The sequence below is a fragment of the Pseudochaenichthys georgianus genome, chromosome 12 (assembly GCF_902827115.2).
Source record: "Pseudochaenichthys georgianus chromosome 12, fPseGeo1.2, whole genome shotgun sequence".
Taxonomy (NCBI): Eukaryota; Metazoa; Chordata; class Actinopteri; order Perciformes; family Channichthyidae; genus Pseudochaenichthys; species Pseudochaenichthys georgianus.
The window spans coordinates 2482229-2499296 of NC_047514.1; the positions used below are offsets into that span (position 1 = coordinate 2482229).

Below are 17068 nucleotides of genomic sequence, written 5' to 3' on the forward strand. Positions count from 1 at the left end.
TACAATGAAGTCACGGGCCGGATTTGGCCCCCGGGCCTTGAGTTTGACTCCCCTGAGTTAGACCGTTTAATTTGACTGATTTAGCCCCTGAACACTTTCCCACTGCGCCCCAGAGTTTAACACATATGACTTCCTTGAAGATAGTTTTGTTGCCAGGCAACATAAGACAAAGGTCTTGGCTGGTTGGAATTACACAGGAAAAGATGTTTAACTAGCAGGAAGTCATTTGTTGAGATATTGCTCACAGGTCACCTTTATCTTTGTACAAACCCATACACATCCTAATATTAACGCCGGATTAACCATTTCTTCTTGCCTGTATGTTTGCAACAAAGTAATTGTTTGATGAAATGACCAAAAAGAAAGAAATGTTGACTCGCCTGTTTAAGTGTGACACTGTTAATCCGCATCACAGTCAAATCAAATATTATAAAGTATAAAATAATATAATAAAATGCAACATATGTTCAGGGAGTTGGAGTTGCTGTAATGTATTAGAGCCAAAACCAGAAATATTTACACTCTTAGCTAGATGTAACAATACAACAAAAAATCTCATTATTATTTCATTCTTAAATAAGAAATAAATGAAGGGTCAATTCCTTTGTAGTAAGAGATGCATCACATGAGGATTGTGTATATTTTGTAGCGGCTTAACTACTTATTTGTTGATGCAGAAAAGCATAAAATATACATAAAACAAAAAATAATATTATCTCTATATCAAATCTAAGTTCGTTTTTCAAAAATGATTCAATTTAAAAAAGGCAAAAACAGCCAAGTTTGGCAGACGCTGGAGACCTGAGACCTTAAAATAATATATGGATACAATTATTCAGCACTTAGCTCAGGAGCTACATCACAGGGTGGCTGACAGGTAATGACTGCATGTGATTCTAACCACAGGCGGACGATAAAGAGGTGATGGAGAGTCGAGGGAACATGGAAGGGGCAGTGGCTCCATCCAACCTGTAGGCTGTTCACTAACAAATATCATGTGCCGTTTATTCTCCGTCTGTTACTTCAGATGAAAACAAGGAGCCCCTCCCCACGCCCCTCTGAGAGAGATTTGGTTACAAAAACACAATGGTGCTCCAGGAGGAGATTCAGGTGATAAGGGGGGGGGGGGGGGGGGGGGGGGGGGGGGGTTGGTACCTTGGTTGCTGATTGGCTAATGGCTACACAAGACAACAAATTGTTATGACATCATAAAGTGGCCAAAATCTGATCAGCTCATTTTCAGACAGGTTTTTATAGAAATTGATCAAAAAGAGAGAGAATCTTTGTTCCTGAAACTTTCAGAGTCTCTTTCCACAGAGGGGACACATGTTGATGTAGAAGAGACATGGAGAAGAGGGGACACATGTTGATGTAGAAGAGACATGAAGAAGAGGGGACACATGTTAATATAGAAGAGACATGAAGAAGAGGGGACACATGTTGATGTAGAAGAGACAGGAAGAAGAGGGGACACATGTTGATGTAGAAGAGACATGAAGAAGAGGGGACACATGTTGATGTAGAAGAGACATGAAGAAGAGGGGACACATGTTGATGTAGAAGAGACATGAAGAAGAGGGGACACATGTTGATGTAGAAGAGACATGGAGAAGAGGGGACACATGTTGATGTAGAAGAGACATGGAGAAGAGGGGACACATGTTGATGTAGAAGAGACATGGAGAAGAGGGGACACATGTTGATGTAGAAGAGACATGAAGAAGAGGGGACACATGTTGATGTCGAAGAGACGTGAAGAAGAGGGGACACATGTTGATTGTAGAAGAGACGTGAAGAAGAGGGGACACATGTTGATGTAGAAGAGACGTGAAGAAGAGGGGACACATGTTGATGTAGAAGAGACGTGAAGAAGAGGGGACACATGTTGATGTAGAAGAGACGTGAAGAAGAGGGGACACATGTTGATGTAGAAGAGACGTGAAGAAGAGGGGACACATGTTGATGTAGAAGAGACATGAAGAAGAGGGGACACATATTGATGTAGAAGAGACATGGAGAAGAGGGGACACATGTTGATGTAGAAGAGACATGAAGAAGAGGGGACACATGTTGATGTAGAAGAGACATGAAGAAGAGGGGACACATGTTGATGTAGAAGAGACATGAAGAAGAGGGGGACACATGTTGATGTAGAAGAGACATGAAGAAGAGGGGACACATGTTGATGTAGAGGAGACATGGAGAAGAGGGGACACATGTTGATGTAGAGGAGACATGAAGAAGAGGGGACACATGTTGATGTGGAAGAGACATGAAGAAGAGGGGACACATGTTGATGTAGAAGAGACATGAAGAAGAGGGGACACATGTTGATGTAGAAGAGACATGAAGAAGAGGGGACACATGTTGATGTAGAAGAGACATGAAGAAGAGGGGACACATGTTGATGTAGAAGAGACATGAAGAAGAGGGGACACATGTTGATGTAGAAGAGACATGAAGAAGAGGGGACACATGTTGATGTAGGAGAGACATGAAGAAGAGGGGACACATGTTGATGTAGAAGAGACATGAAGAAGAGGGGACACATGTTGATGTAGAGGAGACATGAAGAAGAGGAATTTGCATAACAGGTGACCTTTAATACTCCAGTAGCTCCAAATAAAACTCCTGCTCCAAATACTTCATGTGACGAACGAACAAACGTACCCGTATTTATCAGCCAGCTCCTTGGCCTGTTTCTCCTGAACCTCCCGCTGGTCCGTCAGGTCCGCCTTGTTTCCTATCAACACGATATCTGGATTCTCACAGTACGCATTGGCCTGTAGCTGGCCTGGAAACAACACAAACAAACAACAACATTAAACAACACTTGTATAAAAGGGAAAACGGATAGTTCCGCTTAGTGCTGGTTTATGTTATGCTGTCTTCACATGTCCTTCATCAGGCTTCCTTTCATCCATGACCAAATAAAACGTTTCTGACCCCTGTGGAATTTGGACCTCTAGTGGCACGAAAGAGTAATGTTAAAGCTAGAACGGAAATTGATTGTTATCTAAAATGAAAGTATTATTTAGGAGTCAAATCATTAATGGTTACGAACAGGACCTGTAAAATCCCATTTGTTGTTATTTCTTGTAATTGTAAAAAGTAATTTCTTTCTGATTGTTTAGTAAAAAAAAAAAAAAAAAAAGATTAACAAGACAAACATGTCGCTGATGACGATGACCTAATGTTTTATAAGAAAAATATATGTTAGAGGGGGGAGGACCAGAACAGTTTGTTTAAGCTTCTTCTTGCCCCTGTTGAACATGAACAGAGACTATCTGAACTATCTGTTTGTTATTATTATTTTTTTTGTTGGTACTTTGTTATAATTATTAATCTGAGTGAAAAAAAGAGAATATATATATATTATTGTTATATTTTTTTGTTTCTGACATGTTCAATAAATTGACTAAACTAAATATAAGACACATACTCATCCAGTTTCTGACATTGAGGAAACTCTGCTGGCTGGTGAGATCAAACATCAGCAGGAAGCCCATGGCGTCCCTGAAGAACGCCGTCGTCAGGCTGCGGAATCTGTAAGAGGCGTATAGCAAATCAAACAAAGGACATGGCAGCTAAGATTTGAAGTCAGAGCTGAAAAGCCTAAAGGGTGCAGTTTCTCCAACAATGCTATCGGCAAACTCCGACAAATGTGTGTGTGAAGAGACTACACCATTTCAGAACAGAGTTTTGTTGCATGTATGTTATTTTGGGCCAGGTGAATATGCCCTTCACGTCAATGCAACATCTCAGTAAGATAATAAATCTCATCGCTGAAATTCGAGCCTGTATCATCACACTGAATGTTTCAACAGATCACTATCATTGTTTGTGTGCCTCCTTGTACGCACACACCCCCCATATGTCAATCATGTGTGCGGGAGTGTGTGTGGTGTTTAATTGCCACTGGCCTCGATTTGTTTAATCTGTTTATAAAGGCCTGATGACTCATCATTGCAGGATGACTCACCGTCAGTTACATAATCCTAACTTTATTTCTTCAGAAAACAAATCCTTATTTTCATAAATGGATCTTTTGACGGAGCACCCACTCATTATTCATGTGACCAGTGTGTCAGACTGGAACCGCCCTGATGTCGGCTGCTTGATCGCGATTGTTTGCGTATAAGATATTTGCTCAGTAGTAAGCCATATTTACATATTAGTTATTATCGCTGGTGGTGTCACTCCCAGAAGCACCCAATATCTACCCTTTGTACATTTGCTTTATTAAAAGACATGTCACGCTAATTTTCAGGTTGATATTTAGGGGCTGTACTGTCACATGTAATATTACATGCTTTCATGTCTCCCAAAGCTCCCTCTACGGCAGGCCATTTACATGCACAAAGAACTATATAAACACTACAGGAAATTTAAAAAAACCTAAAAATTATAGGGCTTCTTTAAGTCAATCAAAGTTAAGCATTACAGCTACCATCTCTGATTTGATGATACGATTTGCTCGTCAATAGGTGTACAAATCATGCATTGTTGTAGATAGAACCAGAGCTCGTGTTTCTCTCCTAGTAAATATTGGGGGAATTACCCTCACAGACCAAACCGTTTTTTTGTATAAGGCTGTAAACATGTTTATTTCTGCTGTAAGGTCATTTGGGTTATCATGGGGGTCTATGGAGTTGCGCTAGTGGCCAACATTACTGATGCGAAACTGAGAAAAAAGGAATCGTAACCCAATGGGTTATTATATCCTTCATTAAGCCAGTGGGCACATGATTAGATGTCCCTCTTGGGCACAGTGGACTCTGGACATATTTGCAGTACATTACTTACCATGTGTATTTCAAGAAAGGACAGCATAGACATGGTTGACTATCAATGCTGTATACATCTATATCTGTAGCCACGTTGAATTGAAAAAGTCATTGAAAAGTGTGAATATAGATAATTGTGTGCAAACTTAAACTGTAATTGATATGAGGTAAGGAAAGACAATCCACCCACCTCTCCTGCCCAGCTGTGTCCCATAGCTGAAGGTGAACCTTGAAGGTTTTCCCTGTTGTCGTCGCATTGGGATTGGCCGCTGTGTACACCTGAGGGGTCATAAACAAAACTAGTTCAGTTACTTGATCAGATACAATTAACAAAAACATTTATATAGAGAAAATGAAGTTTGAACACTTGGGAAGGAAGGATCTATTGCAGCAGGCATTAGTTTTAACCAGTAGGACCAGATACTGGCGCATTGTTGAAGAAATAAAGTGATAGGAACTGTGTTAAACATTTAAATGGCAGCTACTACTTTCAATGCCTTTGGGTTGCAGGCAACACCAACAACAGATATCACTATTACATCTCCCGGTACTCCCAAACAGAAAACAGAACTCTCCGTCCTAGCCCTCTTACATTCAAGATGGTGGCAAAGAAAACTAAATAAATGGTGTATCTCATAGCTCGAGGGGCTTTAACAAACTCCACTGCTTCATTATTTGATTTCTCAGCATGTCTGATTTATTCTGACTGTAATGATGAACTCTAGTGTGCCGCAGCTGGTTGTTGTTTCGGGGTCTCAGCATGAAGCCCCGGGCGTCATTCACACCTCTCATTCTCACAGATGAGACACTCTCTTTGAAAGCTGTGTTGACACGGATCACACTTTAAAAAAAAAAAAAAAAAAAAGTAAAGTGCTTTTTGTTCAGTTTTCCAGGTAACAACTGACTTTCAACTTGAAAGTGTTGAGACGTACATCTGACAAAAGCGATTCCTCAAAAGGGAGACATGTTTGTTATTGAATCTAAGGATTGCTGGATTACGATGCCAGGTTCGGGCACTAAAATGCCACATCTGCACATTCACGTCCAAGGAAAAAAGTCCCCAATCGGACTGAAGTAGGTTGTCGACTGGTTCCAGGTAATGTATAACTACACACGATGTGAGGGATACTGTACAGTGAGGCAGTTGTTAATAATAAAAAGAACACAGACGGGGTTAAAAGACGCCTCGCTGCACATCATCCTGCTTAATAAACAGTTACATACTAAACCAACGATTTGACTCACAGCAAGCATTTTAAATTACTTTTTTGTATGAATTGATCGTATTGCATCCGCTGGAACTGCGGCAACAGCAACGCAATTTAAAATGGCGGCAGCACTGATCGAGGTTTACTGTTCTGTCCAAATTAATTTTCCTAATAACCAGTTTTTTTTAACACAGCCAGACAGAGCCCATACAGTGTTCTTGTTAGAGGCATTTCCTGTCTGCCTTCTGCTGTTGCCTTTACTGTTTACGTCCTGTGTGTTCCTGCTGTGGATTTCTCCATCGTTCTAACTTCTTTCCTTCTCTTGTCATTGTTCTTTCGTAACATGGTACAGTTTAGCCATCATGAATCCAAAGTTGTGTGCTCTCCACAAATATAATAATAATACATTACATTATAAAGCGCTTTTCCTGGTGCTCAAAGCGCTTATATAAACGCATATTCAAAAAGTATTCCACGTGCTTACTGATGGAGAAAACTAACTATATGTTGTTCACAGCTGACATTCAATAAACCAGACTTTTCTCTGTGGATTGATATGACTACACATCGTCCCTTGATCCTCCTTAGCAATGGTAAGTTCTCAGTAGCAGCGAAATATATAAACACCTCTATAATATCCAAATTGACCACAATCACGGTCTGCAGATGGAAATGAACCATTAGCTCAAATCTGGCATAATTAATTTCTTCTCTTTCCTGAGATTAATGTATTTCTATTAGGGCTGTCAAGTAAACGCAAACAAAAACTAACGCCACCTGGTCGTTATGTGTACTGTGTGTAGAGATTTCCGTCGAGTCTTTTAGTCCTTCAGAATTATTAGGTAGGTTAGGTAGGTAGGCATGGTTAACAAAACTGTGAGTTTGTGTCTTAAGGGGGGGGGGGGGGGGCTGCTGCTGCTGTCTGCTCGTTAGCCTGTCTGGGATTGTTTTCAGCCGTGTACGTTATATGTATATGAGATGTGCCGTTGCCCGGACGCCATTGGATGCCAGTTTCCTGTCCCTCCTCCGGTAGGCGTGACCGAAGATCTGGATTGGAGCAGGTCGGGCCGACTCACCAATCCCTGCCCACACCTTCCAGTAACATCTCAGTTAGACAGGAGAGGTCTGAATCTGTGTCAGACGGCTCTCGGTGCTCTCCTTACGCTCTGTGTAGCTCTGTGCTAGTTCTGCTACAGTGGTTAGTTAGGGTGTGTGCTTAAGTGTGTTTAAGTGAATTCTGTGATTTGTGACGGCGTCGAACTTGTGCGAGACGCCTCACTATTTTAGCCTTAAGTGCCCATAGTGTGCTATGACTGTGATAATCTGTGGCCTTTGTTTTGTGTAGCATTATTTGTGAACAGATAGCTGGTTTTAAGAGCCTGTATTTTTGGTTATATCATCTTTATTTATGACTTGATGCAGGAAGCCAGACAATGGGACATTGTACGAAAAGGCAACACACACACACACACACACACACACACACACACACACACACACACACACACACACACACACACACACACACACACACACACACACACACACACACACACACACACACACACACACACACACACACACACACACACACACACACACACACACACAGTATGAGAGGTTCCAGGTTGAATTGAGGCGAATATTTGTAATGTTCAGAGGTTGTTGTGTTTAATATTCATGAGAATATTTGTCATTGTTCAAATGATAATAAACATTTGCATAAAGCATATTTGTCCACTCATATGTTGATAAGAGTATTAAAACATATTCCTCTAAGGTACATTTAGAACAGATCAAAAATGTGCGATTAATCGCGATTAACTATTTTAATCGACTGACAGCCCTAATTTGTATGCATGGTCCTCGTTGAAATAAATACAAAGAAAAAAAGAATTCAACCGATGTAAAAAGTATAGTTAAATGCAGAGCCTGAATGTCAAACCTTCTTAATTCCTTTCCATTTAAAAAAACTAATTGTTCCACATTTAGCATTCAGCTGCCATGGAGACCCCGAGGAGGAGCCCCTGACATCACGGCGCAACAGCTGTGATCCAACGTGTCTGCTTCTGTTTGACTCTTGACTCCTGGACACGAGGTGTGATCTTAACACGCACACAGACCAAGTGAGGAGCTCTAATCAATCCTGTGAGTCATCCGGAGCGCTGGGGTTCAAACAGCTTCGTCTGTATTTCAGAGGAACGAAGGAAAACACATCTTTCCGAAGCGAGCCTCGCCCACTCTCCGATTAAAATAACTCACACATCTCCATGTGTTCACCCTGATGAGATCCCAGCTACAGAAGTAAATGTTTTCACGCGAGGACAGTTTAAAGTGGTATTCACAGTCAATCTTTTGAGTGTTCAAGCCTCTGGTGGCGGTTTGCTTCTTCACAGATACAGCAGCTGTGGAAAGACTGGATTCATCTCCATTAGAGCAGATTGATCCAACATTGACGAGTTGTTACGCTGGGGAAATGACAGGAAAGGGCTATCTCCGCTTGGGATAAAGCCTCGAAACGTGTGGCCTAGATCTGTCAAAAACACTGTTCATATTCTTTTATTATTCTTTGTAATGTCAGTGTGTTTGCTATTCCTCCTGGTGTAATGTGCAGCATGGGGAAGAAAACTGCTGCATTGAAAAGAAAACACTACAACATTTCATCTCCTACTTTTTGGAATCACAAAAAGGGACTCAATGTGCATAAGCTATTAAAAAATTAAATTGTATTATATGAACAGGGTCAGTACAGTATGTCCCGACTATATCTTTAAAGTGCTGTGTGTCCGATGCTCCTTGTTAACAATATGGTCATGTATATCACTTTAATTAAGATTATGAAAAGGGCTAGACAGGACGTCAAAATACATTTAAAAATAAGAATCTATATATTAAAGGTGGGGTAGGTAAGTTTGAGAAACCGGCTCGAGATCGCTAGAATTTGAAAATACACAGCCGGAGAAAATCTGCCACTTCCTTATAGAGCCCCTCCTCCAACACACACGAACGCGCACATGACCAATGAGGGCACGAGAGAAGTGTGTGCCCCGATGGAAGGCTGACAGGCAGGTACAACCAATCCAATCGGATTGGTTGTACTTTTTACAGTATTACGGCTTCTACAGATGACATTTTTTTATGGATTTTTTGTCAAAGCACTTCAGATATTCATTGCTATCGGGATGTTAAGAGCATTCCATGGAATATAACAAAAAGTGTATCTCGAGTCGGTTTCTGAAACTTATCTACCCCCACCTTTAAATGTAGGTATACATACGGCCGGAATTTTTCTTTTTTGTTTTCATTTAGTTACTCTCATTCTTCTTTATTTAAAATATATATTTTTTAAACGTTATGATGTGTACACCTAATTATTAAACCAAAATACTGTGATGCTTTTATTGGATGTATTAGAGTAAAACGGCATTTGTAAACTATACTATTCTTTAAGTCCAGCCTTTAATTTATGATGACAAATGTTTCATATCTTGGTTTCTGCTTCTTTAAGGATTGGTCCGTCTTACATAATACACTTAAATAAAAAACATATTTTCTCTTGTCTTGATTTTGAGGTCATCTAAAAGCAACGGAAAGTAATCAGGTTACTATTATATGTTGATACTTAGATGAAGTGATAGATTAAGTTGTTTTACAGGTAACTAGTGATTGTAAGGGAATACATCTTGTAAGTAACCCTCCCACCTCCCATGATGATTTACTTTATTTCCCCATGTGTTTGACAGCAATCATGACGCTGGAAACTCACTCCATGTTCCCCCGTTAATGTCCCTGGGCTGGAGGTAGATCCGACTGTCTGTCGCTGTAAGTTAATATAATGATCGTGACTCGGCTCAGCAGATGCTCAGGAGAAACACAGCAGACCTGACCTGACCCTGTGTTTGTTCTTTCAAATGCAGCCCAAAAATATGCTTGGGAAAATGACAAGTAACTATGGTAACCCAGCATGAATATCTCGCATACTCCTGTTTTAAGTTGATTAAAAACTAGAAACAGAAACGTCTCAAACATCCCGGAAAGATATACACATTTCCGTGTGTTCAGTGAATCCTAGTAATATACGATGATGGAACTCACCACTCTCTTTTCCCTGAAGTCGATGCCGACTGTGGTGATGAACTTTGGGTTGAACTTGTTGTCTGTGTATCGGTACAGGAAGGTGGTCTTCCCCACGCCGGAGTCCCCCAGGGCAAGGAGCTTTATAAGGTAGTCATAATCCCCATCAGTCATATTGATGCCCGCAATAAACCTGTGGGAAACAGACGGAGGAGACGTTAACGGACAGAGACACTCAGACGGGCTTAGCTGCAGTTAGAATACATACTGCATAGTGTCGGCACGCTGTGTGAGTGCGTGCATACAATCATACTAGTGGGAACAATGTGAGGTTTGATTGGTTAAACTGGCCAATGAATAGAAAGAACACATACACAGTGATAGGGAGGAGACGGGGTGTGTGTGTGTGTAGCCACTGTTGAATTATGGAAGTGTGGTCATAGGGTCATCCTGCCCAGAACATGACATTGTGGGAAAACGGGTGTGTGTGTGTGTGTGTGTGTGTGTGTGTGTGTGTGTGTGTGTGTGTGTGTGTGTGTGTGTGTGTGTGTGTGTGTGTGTGTGTGTGTGTGTGTGTGTGTGTGTGTGTGTGTGTGTGTGTGTGTGTGTGTGTGTGTGTGTGTGTGTGTGTGTACTCGGTATATTAAAGGAATACTTCACCCCCAAAATAAACGCTTGAAAACCAAATACTGCCCCGTGATATTCTTAGAGCCTTACCAGTAGCACATGTCAAAAGGGTTCATCCTCTGGGGAGCAGGACCATGATCAAGAAATGCATTTCAAAACGTTTGATTTCCATGATTTCTTTTCACATGTTTCTATCGAGTTGTAGTCTGGGGTCCGTTTGCCTCAAAGCTAGACGAGGTATTTTTAGAAAGAGGATCACAAGACTCTAATCCACTCAGCTGAGAGGAAGCAGATATAACACTGAGCTTTATTACAGTGATTAACCAGGAGCTCTGATCTGCTCACAATAACCTCGCTGTACGTCAGTACGATGACAACCAGTCACGCAGGTTATCACGCATACAGATTACTAGATAGTGTTGGAGGCAGGGCCGTGCGCTTTCTACGACGGTTGCTTGGTGGCGCATGAATCTTAAAATTAGCAGAATTATGAGATTACCTTATGGGCCCTTAAAAAGCACATTTTTCATTAACCCTGCCTCCCAGTTATCTTTAAACTAGCTCTGGATTAGACTTTAAGTGCATTTTGCAACTTTAAGGAGCTTTTATATAAAAGGGATATTCAGTATTGGCAAGTTGATTACTTCAAGAACAAGTAGTCGCTGATATTCTGATCATTTCCAATGGAAGTCTAAGGAGGCCCAATAACATAACATGACAAACCCGGAAATGAATATTCCACAGTTTGGCCATTACGTCAAACTGGCTTTAAGGCTAGATAGTATTCCTAGTATAAATAGCATAAATGTATAATTGTCTAGAAGAGAAAGAAGTAAATAAAGTTCACAGATGTAAGAGAAACTTCTGTTGCAATGGAAATCAGGACACGGGAGGAGCAGGAATTCTGAATGTCAAACACTGGGATTTATTGAGAGATCCAACGGCCGGGAGCATTGGCAAGGTTTTCACACAACTCCTCATGTCAATCCCACGCCAACACTAAAAGTTACACAGAGAATATATATATTCGCGCTCTTTTCCATCCTAATCGATCACACATGTTTAGAGACAAAGAAAGTCTGTTAAAGTCATCTGCGCAGTTGGCCACCCTCCCCCACCGGAAGGCAGGACCTTTGACCTGTGCCCTGCTCGAAGTTGCAGGCAAGACACATGGGAAAACACTAAAATTCTCCCCTGCACAGATATCATTAAAATATTATCTAACAACAGAGATGATAAATCAGATTTTTCAGGCATATTTGAGCCGAGCTACATATGTACGCAAAGCCAGTCCAAAAAGACAGCTGAAGTAAAACCAAGAAATAACAGACTCCATTTCCCATAAGCTCTACCATCGGTGGCGTGAGGGATGCCTAAACACGGTAGAACTAGTGAAGCAGTGGTGACATCATGACTATGGTCGAATGGTAGAAGATGCTGTTGCGCTGCTAAACTTTAATGGGAGCTGTATCGTTTTGTTTGCTAAATAAATAGTTTGATTTCATTAAGATGCATCTGGTTTAAATGTCCAATGAACATAAAGCAGACTTTAATACAATACAAATCAATAAATCTAACAAATTCAATACGACACAATGATGACTTTCCCGACAAAAGTTAATCAAGGTAAAAGGACCGTTTGCTCGACCTAATGCAATGAGCTTTCCTTCATTGGTGCGGACGTTTTGGCACATGACAGCGCTCCGATCGATTTGTCCTTTCTTTGGTTGCTCTTCCACATTTAGCATAAATCAGTCATGTCTTTTATGAATCCTCCCGACGCTGAAAGGACGGGGGTGAGACGAGGTAGACGCTTCAACGTTATTGATCTGTGCTCATTTGTAGAAAACTGGGAACACGACAACCAGTGGTGTGATGAGTGGTGTGGTCAGTCATGATCCCCCGAGGGTTCAACTGTTTACAGCAGCTCGGTCAGCTGACGCCAGACTCACGGTCACCCAGACAACCAACTACACAACAGAGAAACGCAACAAAACCGAGCGGAATGGGAGAAGATAGGAAAAAAAGCGTGTTCATTTTCTTAGTGGTAAAAGATAATATTTTAAAAGATTGTTATTCAGAATTAACTCTTTCATTATCGCAATATCAACATTTACGATACGTATAGGAAGGGTTGCTCAAAGTGCGATAAATCATAGTATATTTAATGTGCCATGCATTCAGTCTGATATCTCATCATATAAACCTCGTCACGGTACCGTTTTTTACATTTATTATTTGACCGTCTATGTTACTATCTAATTCTTCTTTTTACTGAACTGTTGGTGTACAGTTTTAGTATTATGCTGCTGTGTTTTTTGTATATTTGTAACTCTGGCACAACAATTTCCCTCGGGATAAATAAAGTCCCATCTTATCTTATCTTATATATCTGGCCAATCAGATGGAGCCCTACTGCTGTAGATGTCCCGCCCCCATGTATACTGTAAGTCACGCTCATAGCTGAAGGGTAAAGCTGATGGACTTCAACTGAGTGTTGGTTATGACTGAAGAGAGGGACCACCAAGGAAAATAATGGGGATGAAAATTACGTTTTTCAAACACGTATTTTATGTAAGTCATGTCAAACACGTGTGACAACTACCGGAGGTTTCATGAGGACCTGAAACCTCTTCAATGTCACATCCACATGTTCGTTCTCCTTGGATCACCCAGCGATAAAGTGTAGATACTTTCCTGCATGCAGCATTACGGCGAACAGCAAAAGTACACACATCCTTTACTCAAGTAGAAGTACAGATACTAAGTAAAGAGGCTTTGAAATGTCCTTCAGTAAAAAGTACCCATAGCTAGCAGCTGCTTTAAAGAGTACCTGACCTCCCTTTATATTAATAGAACAATAATGTCATTGTTAGCTAATGAATGTTTCCATGGCAACATGACAACGTTTCCATTGGTCCCTCTTCTTTAGAGAAGACCAGGAAGTGATGGATACACGGATCGTGTTCCAATCAATAGGCACGCAATGACTCTAAAGAATAATGATCACGCCACCAAACACACATTCAGACTAAAGGAACCAGCTGCTTGGGAAATGAGAGAAGTAGAAAGTGCAGGTATTTGTGTTCAACATGTAAGAAGTAGAAAGTACAGGTATTTGAGTTCAACATGTGAGAAGTAGAAAGTTCAGGTATTTGTGTTCAACATGTAAGAAGTAGAAAGTACAGGTATTTGAGTTCAACATGTGAGAAGTAGAAAGTACAGGTATTTGTGTTCAACATGTAAGAAGTAGAAAGTACAGGTATTTGTGTTCAACATGTAAGAAGTAGAAAGTACAGGTATTTGAGTTCAAAATGTAAGAAGTAGAAAGTACAGGTATTTGAGTTCAACATGTAAGAAGTAGAAAGTACAGGTATTTGAGTTCAACATGTAAGAAGTAGAAAGTACAGGTATTTGAGTTCAACATGTAAGAAGTAGAAAGTACAGGTATTTGTGTTCAACATGTAAGAAGTAGAAAGTACAGGTATTTGAGTTCAAAATGTAAGAAGTAGAAAGTACAGGTATTTGAGTTCAACATGTAAGAAGTAGAAAGTACAGGTATTTGAGTTCAACATGTAAGAAGTAGAAAGTACAGGTATTTGTGTTCAACATGTAAGAAGTAGAAAGTACAGGTATTTGAGTTCAAAATGTAAGAAGTAGAAAGTACAGGTATTTGAGTTCAACATGTAAGAAGTAGAAAGTACAGGTATTTGAGTTCAACATGTAAGAAGTAGAAAGTACAGGTATTTGAGTTCAACATGTAAGAAGTAGAAAGTACAGGTATTTGGGTTCAACATGTAAGAAGTAGAAAGTACAGGTATTTGAGTTCAACATGTAAGAAGTAGAAAGTACAGGTATTTGAGTTCAACATGTGAGAAGTAGAAAGTACAGGTATTTGAGTTCAACATGTGAGAAGTAGAAAGTACAGGTATTTGAGTTCAACATGTAAGAAGTAGAAAGTACAGGTATTTGAGTTCAACATGTAAGAAGTAGAAAGTACAGGTATTTGAGTTCAACATGTAAGAAGTAGAAAGTACAGGTATTTGAGTTCAACATGTAAGAAGTAGAAAGTACAGGTATTTGAGTTCAACATGTGAGAAGTAGAAAGTACAGGTATTTGAGTTCAACATGTGAGAAGTAGAAAGTACAGGTATTTGAGTTCAACATGTGAGAAGTAGAAAGTACAGGTATTTGAGTTCAACATGTAAGAAGTAGAAAGTACAGGTATTTGAGTTCAACATGTAAGAAGTAGAAAGTACAGGTATTTGAGTTCAACATGTAAGAAGTAGAAAGTACAGGTATTTGAGTTCAACATGTAAGAAGTAGAAAGTACAGGTATTTGAGTTCAACATGTAAGAAGTAGAAAGTACAGGTATTTGAGTTCAACATGTAAGAAGTAGAAAGTACAGGTATTTGGGTTCAACATGTAAGAAGTAGAAAGTACAGGTATTTGAGTTCAACATGTAAGAAGTAGAAAGTACAGGTATTTGAGTTCAACATGTGAGAAGTAGAAAGTACAGGTATTTGAGTTCAACATGTGAGAAGTAGAAAGTACAGGTATTTGGGTTCAACATGTAAGAAGTAGAAAGTACAGGTATTTGAGTTCAACATGTAAGAAGTAGAAAGTACAGGTATTTGAGTTCAACATGTAAGAAGTAGAAAGTACAGGTATTTGAGTTCAACATGTGAGAAGTAGAAAGTACAGGTATTTGAGTTCAACATGTAAGAAGTAGAAAGTACAGGTATTTGAGTTCAACATGTAAGAAGTAGAAAGTACCGGTATTTGAGTTCAACATGTAAGAAGTAGAAAGTACAGGTATTTGAGTTCAACATGTGAGAAGTAGAAAGTACAGGTATTTGAGTTCAACATGTAAGAAGTAGAAAGTACAGGTATTTGAGTTCAACATGTGAGAAGTAGAAATACAGGTACTTGTGTTCAAAATGTAAGAAGTCAAAGTAAAAAGTCGTGGAGTAAAGTACTGATACCAGAAACATTTACTTAAGTACAGTAACAAAGTATTTGTACTCCAATACTTCCCACCTCTACTCACTATATTACTAAACTGAAAAGTGTCTTGTACGAGTTCAAGAAAAACAATTGAACACAGGACGATTGTATTTCTGACCCAAAAACACTAGAAATCATGTTTTCTGACAAACCAGACCAGGGGCCTCGTGTATAACGCCGTGCGTAGGATTCACGTGGGAAGGTTGCTTACTTAGTAGAAATCCGAAAAATAGGTACATACATTTTCCGATTCACCAAACATTGCGTACCGGCGAGGAAAGTGCGTACGGCACTTCCTACGCCGGTTTCCCTTTATAAATCACAATCGACTCGAAATGCGGTGCAGCGTTTGCGGGCTTCACGTAACGCCCATATTTGCCTATAAATAGTCAAAGAAACGCCCATTCATTCATTCATTCTGACTGACTGCATGAAGAAGATCGCAGGAAATGACGACAGAACAGCTAAAAAAATACATCTCACACCGTGTCAGATTTTGGTTCTTTGGGAGGTCGAGATAAATGATATTGTTTGGTGGAAGCAGTTTGAACCAGAGTAGCAGCATGGAGGTCGGATCGTGAGCAACATTAATAAATAAGTGGTCCGAAAAAGGTTAATGACAAAAAGAATGCACATAGCCTTCCTCAGGCAGTGTGTTTGTACCGGGGACAGGAGACACCCCCTTGATGAGAGACTGTAAGAAGTGAACGGGGAATCCCTCCGGAGTGGAGTCATGACGACTGGATCTGAATTGTGTTTTCGTATTTGGTGGTTTGTGTCCCAGCTGTCGATCAGCTGTGCGCAGCGTCTCCACTGCAGCCTGTGCGTCTCAACCCCCGCTCCCCGCAGCAACTCTATATCCACCAGTTAGAGGAAATACAACTAATGTGTTGTGTTATATTAGCTGTACAATTTACCACATATGGTGTTCTTAGCTTCCATATCTCCTGTGTTTTACGAGCGACTGATCAAGTAGGCGGCGAACGGCATAAAACCATGCTCGTATCTATACAACCTATAGAAATGCAAAACAGCATCAGTTTAGACGTAATTCTGTCCTCCTGCTTACAGCATCATTTATGAGAAAACATTTCATAACATTAACACAACATATTCGAGGTGGTTTTAAATAACATATCCGTATTTATTTATTTCTCCAAGTTATGTTTTTGTGTGCACTGAGGGGTCGCAAACAGGCGTTTGTTTAATCATTTTAAGATTGGCTTTAATCAATGTTTGAAAATGAAATCATATATGATGAATGAGGTAACATTTTGTTTATGGTATTATTTCCACACATTTCTCTCCATTCTTCCTTCTGCCAACGCGGTGTCGCAGTTTCTCGTCTCTCCCGTGTTTGTGCT

At 40.2% G+C, this 17068-nt stretch overlaps 1 protein-coding gene across 3 annotated transcripts in view; it reads right to left on the minus strand.

The window, feature by feature from the left end:
- rab27b (RAB27B, member RAS oncogene family) overlaps positions 1-17068 on the minus strand; it is a 77074-nt gene that overhangs the window by 3528 nt on the left and 56478 nt on the right. For all 3 annotated transcript variants that reach the window (XM_071204936.1, XM_034096319.2, XM_034096318.2), the window contains 4 exons: positions 10091-10262; positions 4978-5066; positions 3443-3546; positions 2671-2794 (listed from right to left, as the gene is read on the minus strand). In XM_071204936.1, coding sequence (XP_071061037.1) covers positions 2671-2794; positions 3443-3546; positions 4978-5066; positions 10091-10243 — 470 coding nt within the window. In that variant the 5' untranslated portion in view covers positions 10244-10262. The remainder of the gene's footprint in view (positions 1-2670; positions 2795-3442; positions 3547-4977; positions 5067-10090; positions 10263-17068) is intronic.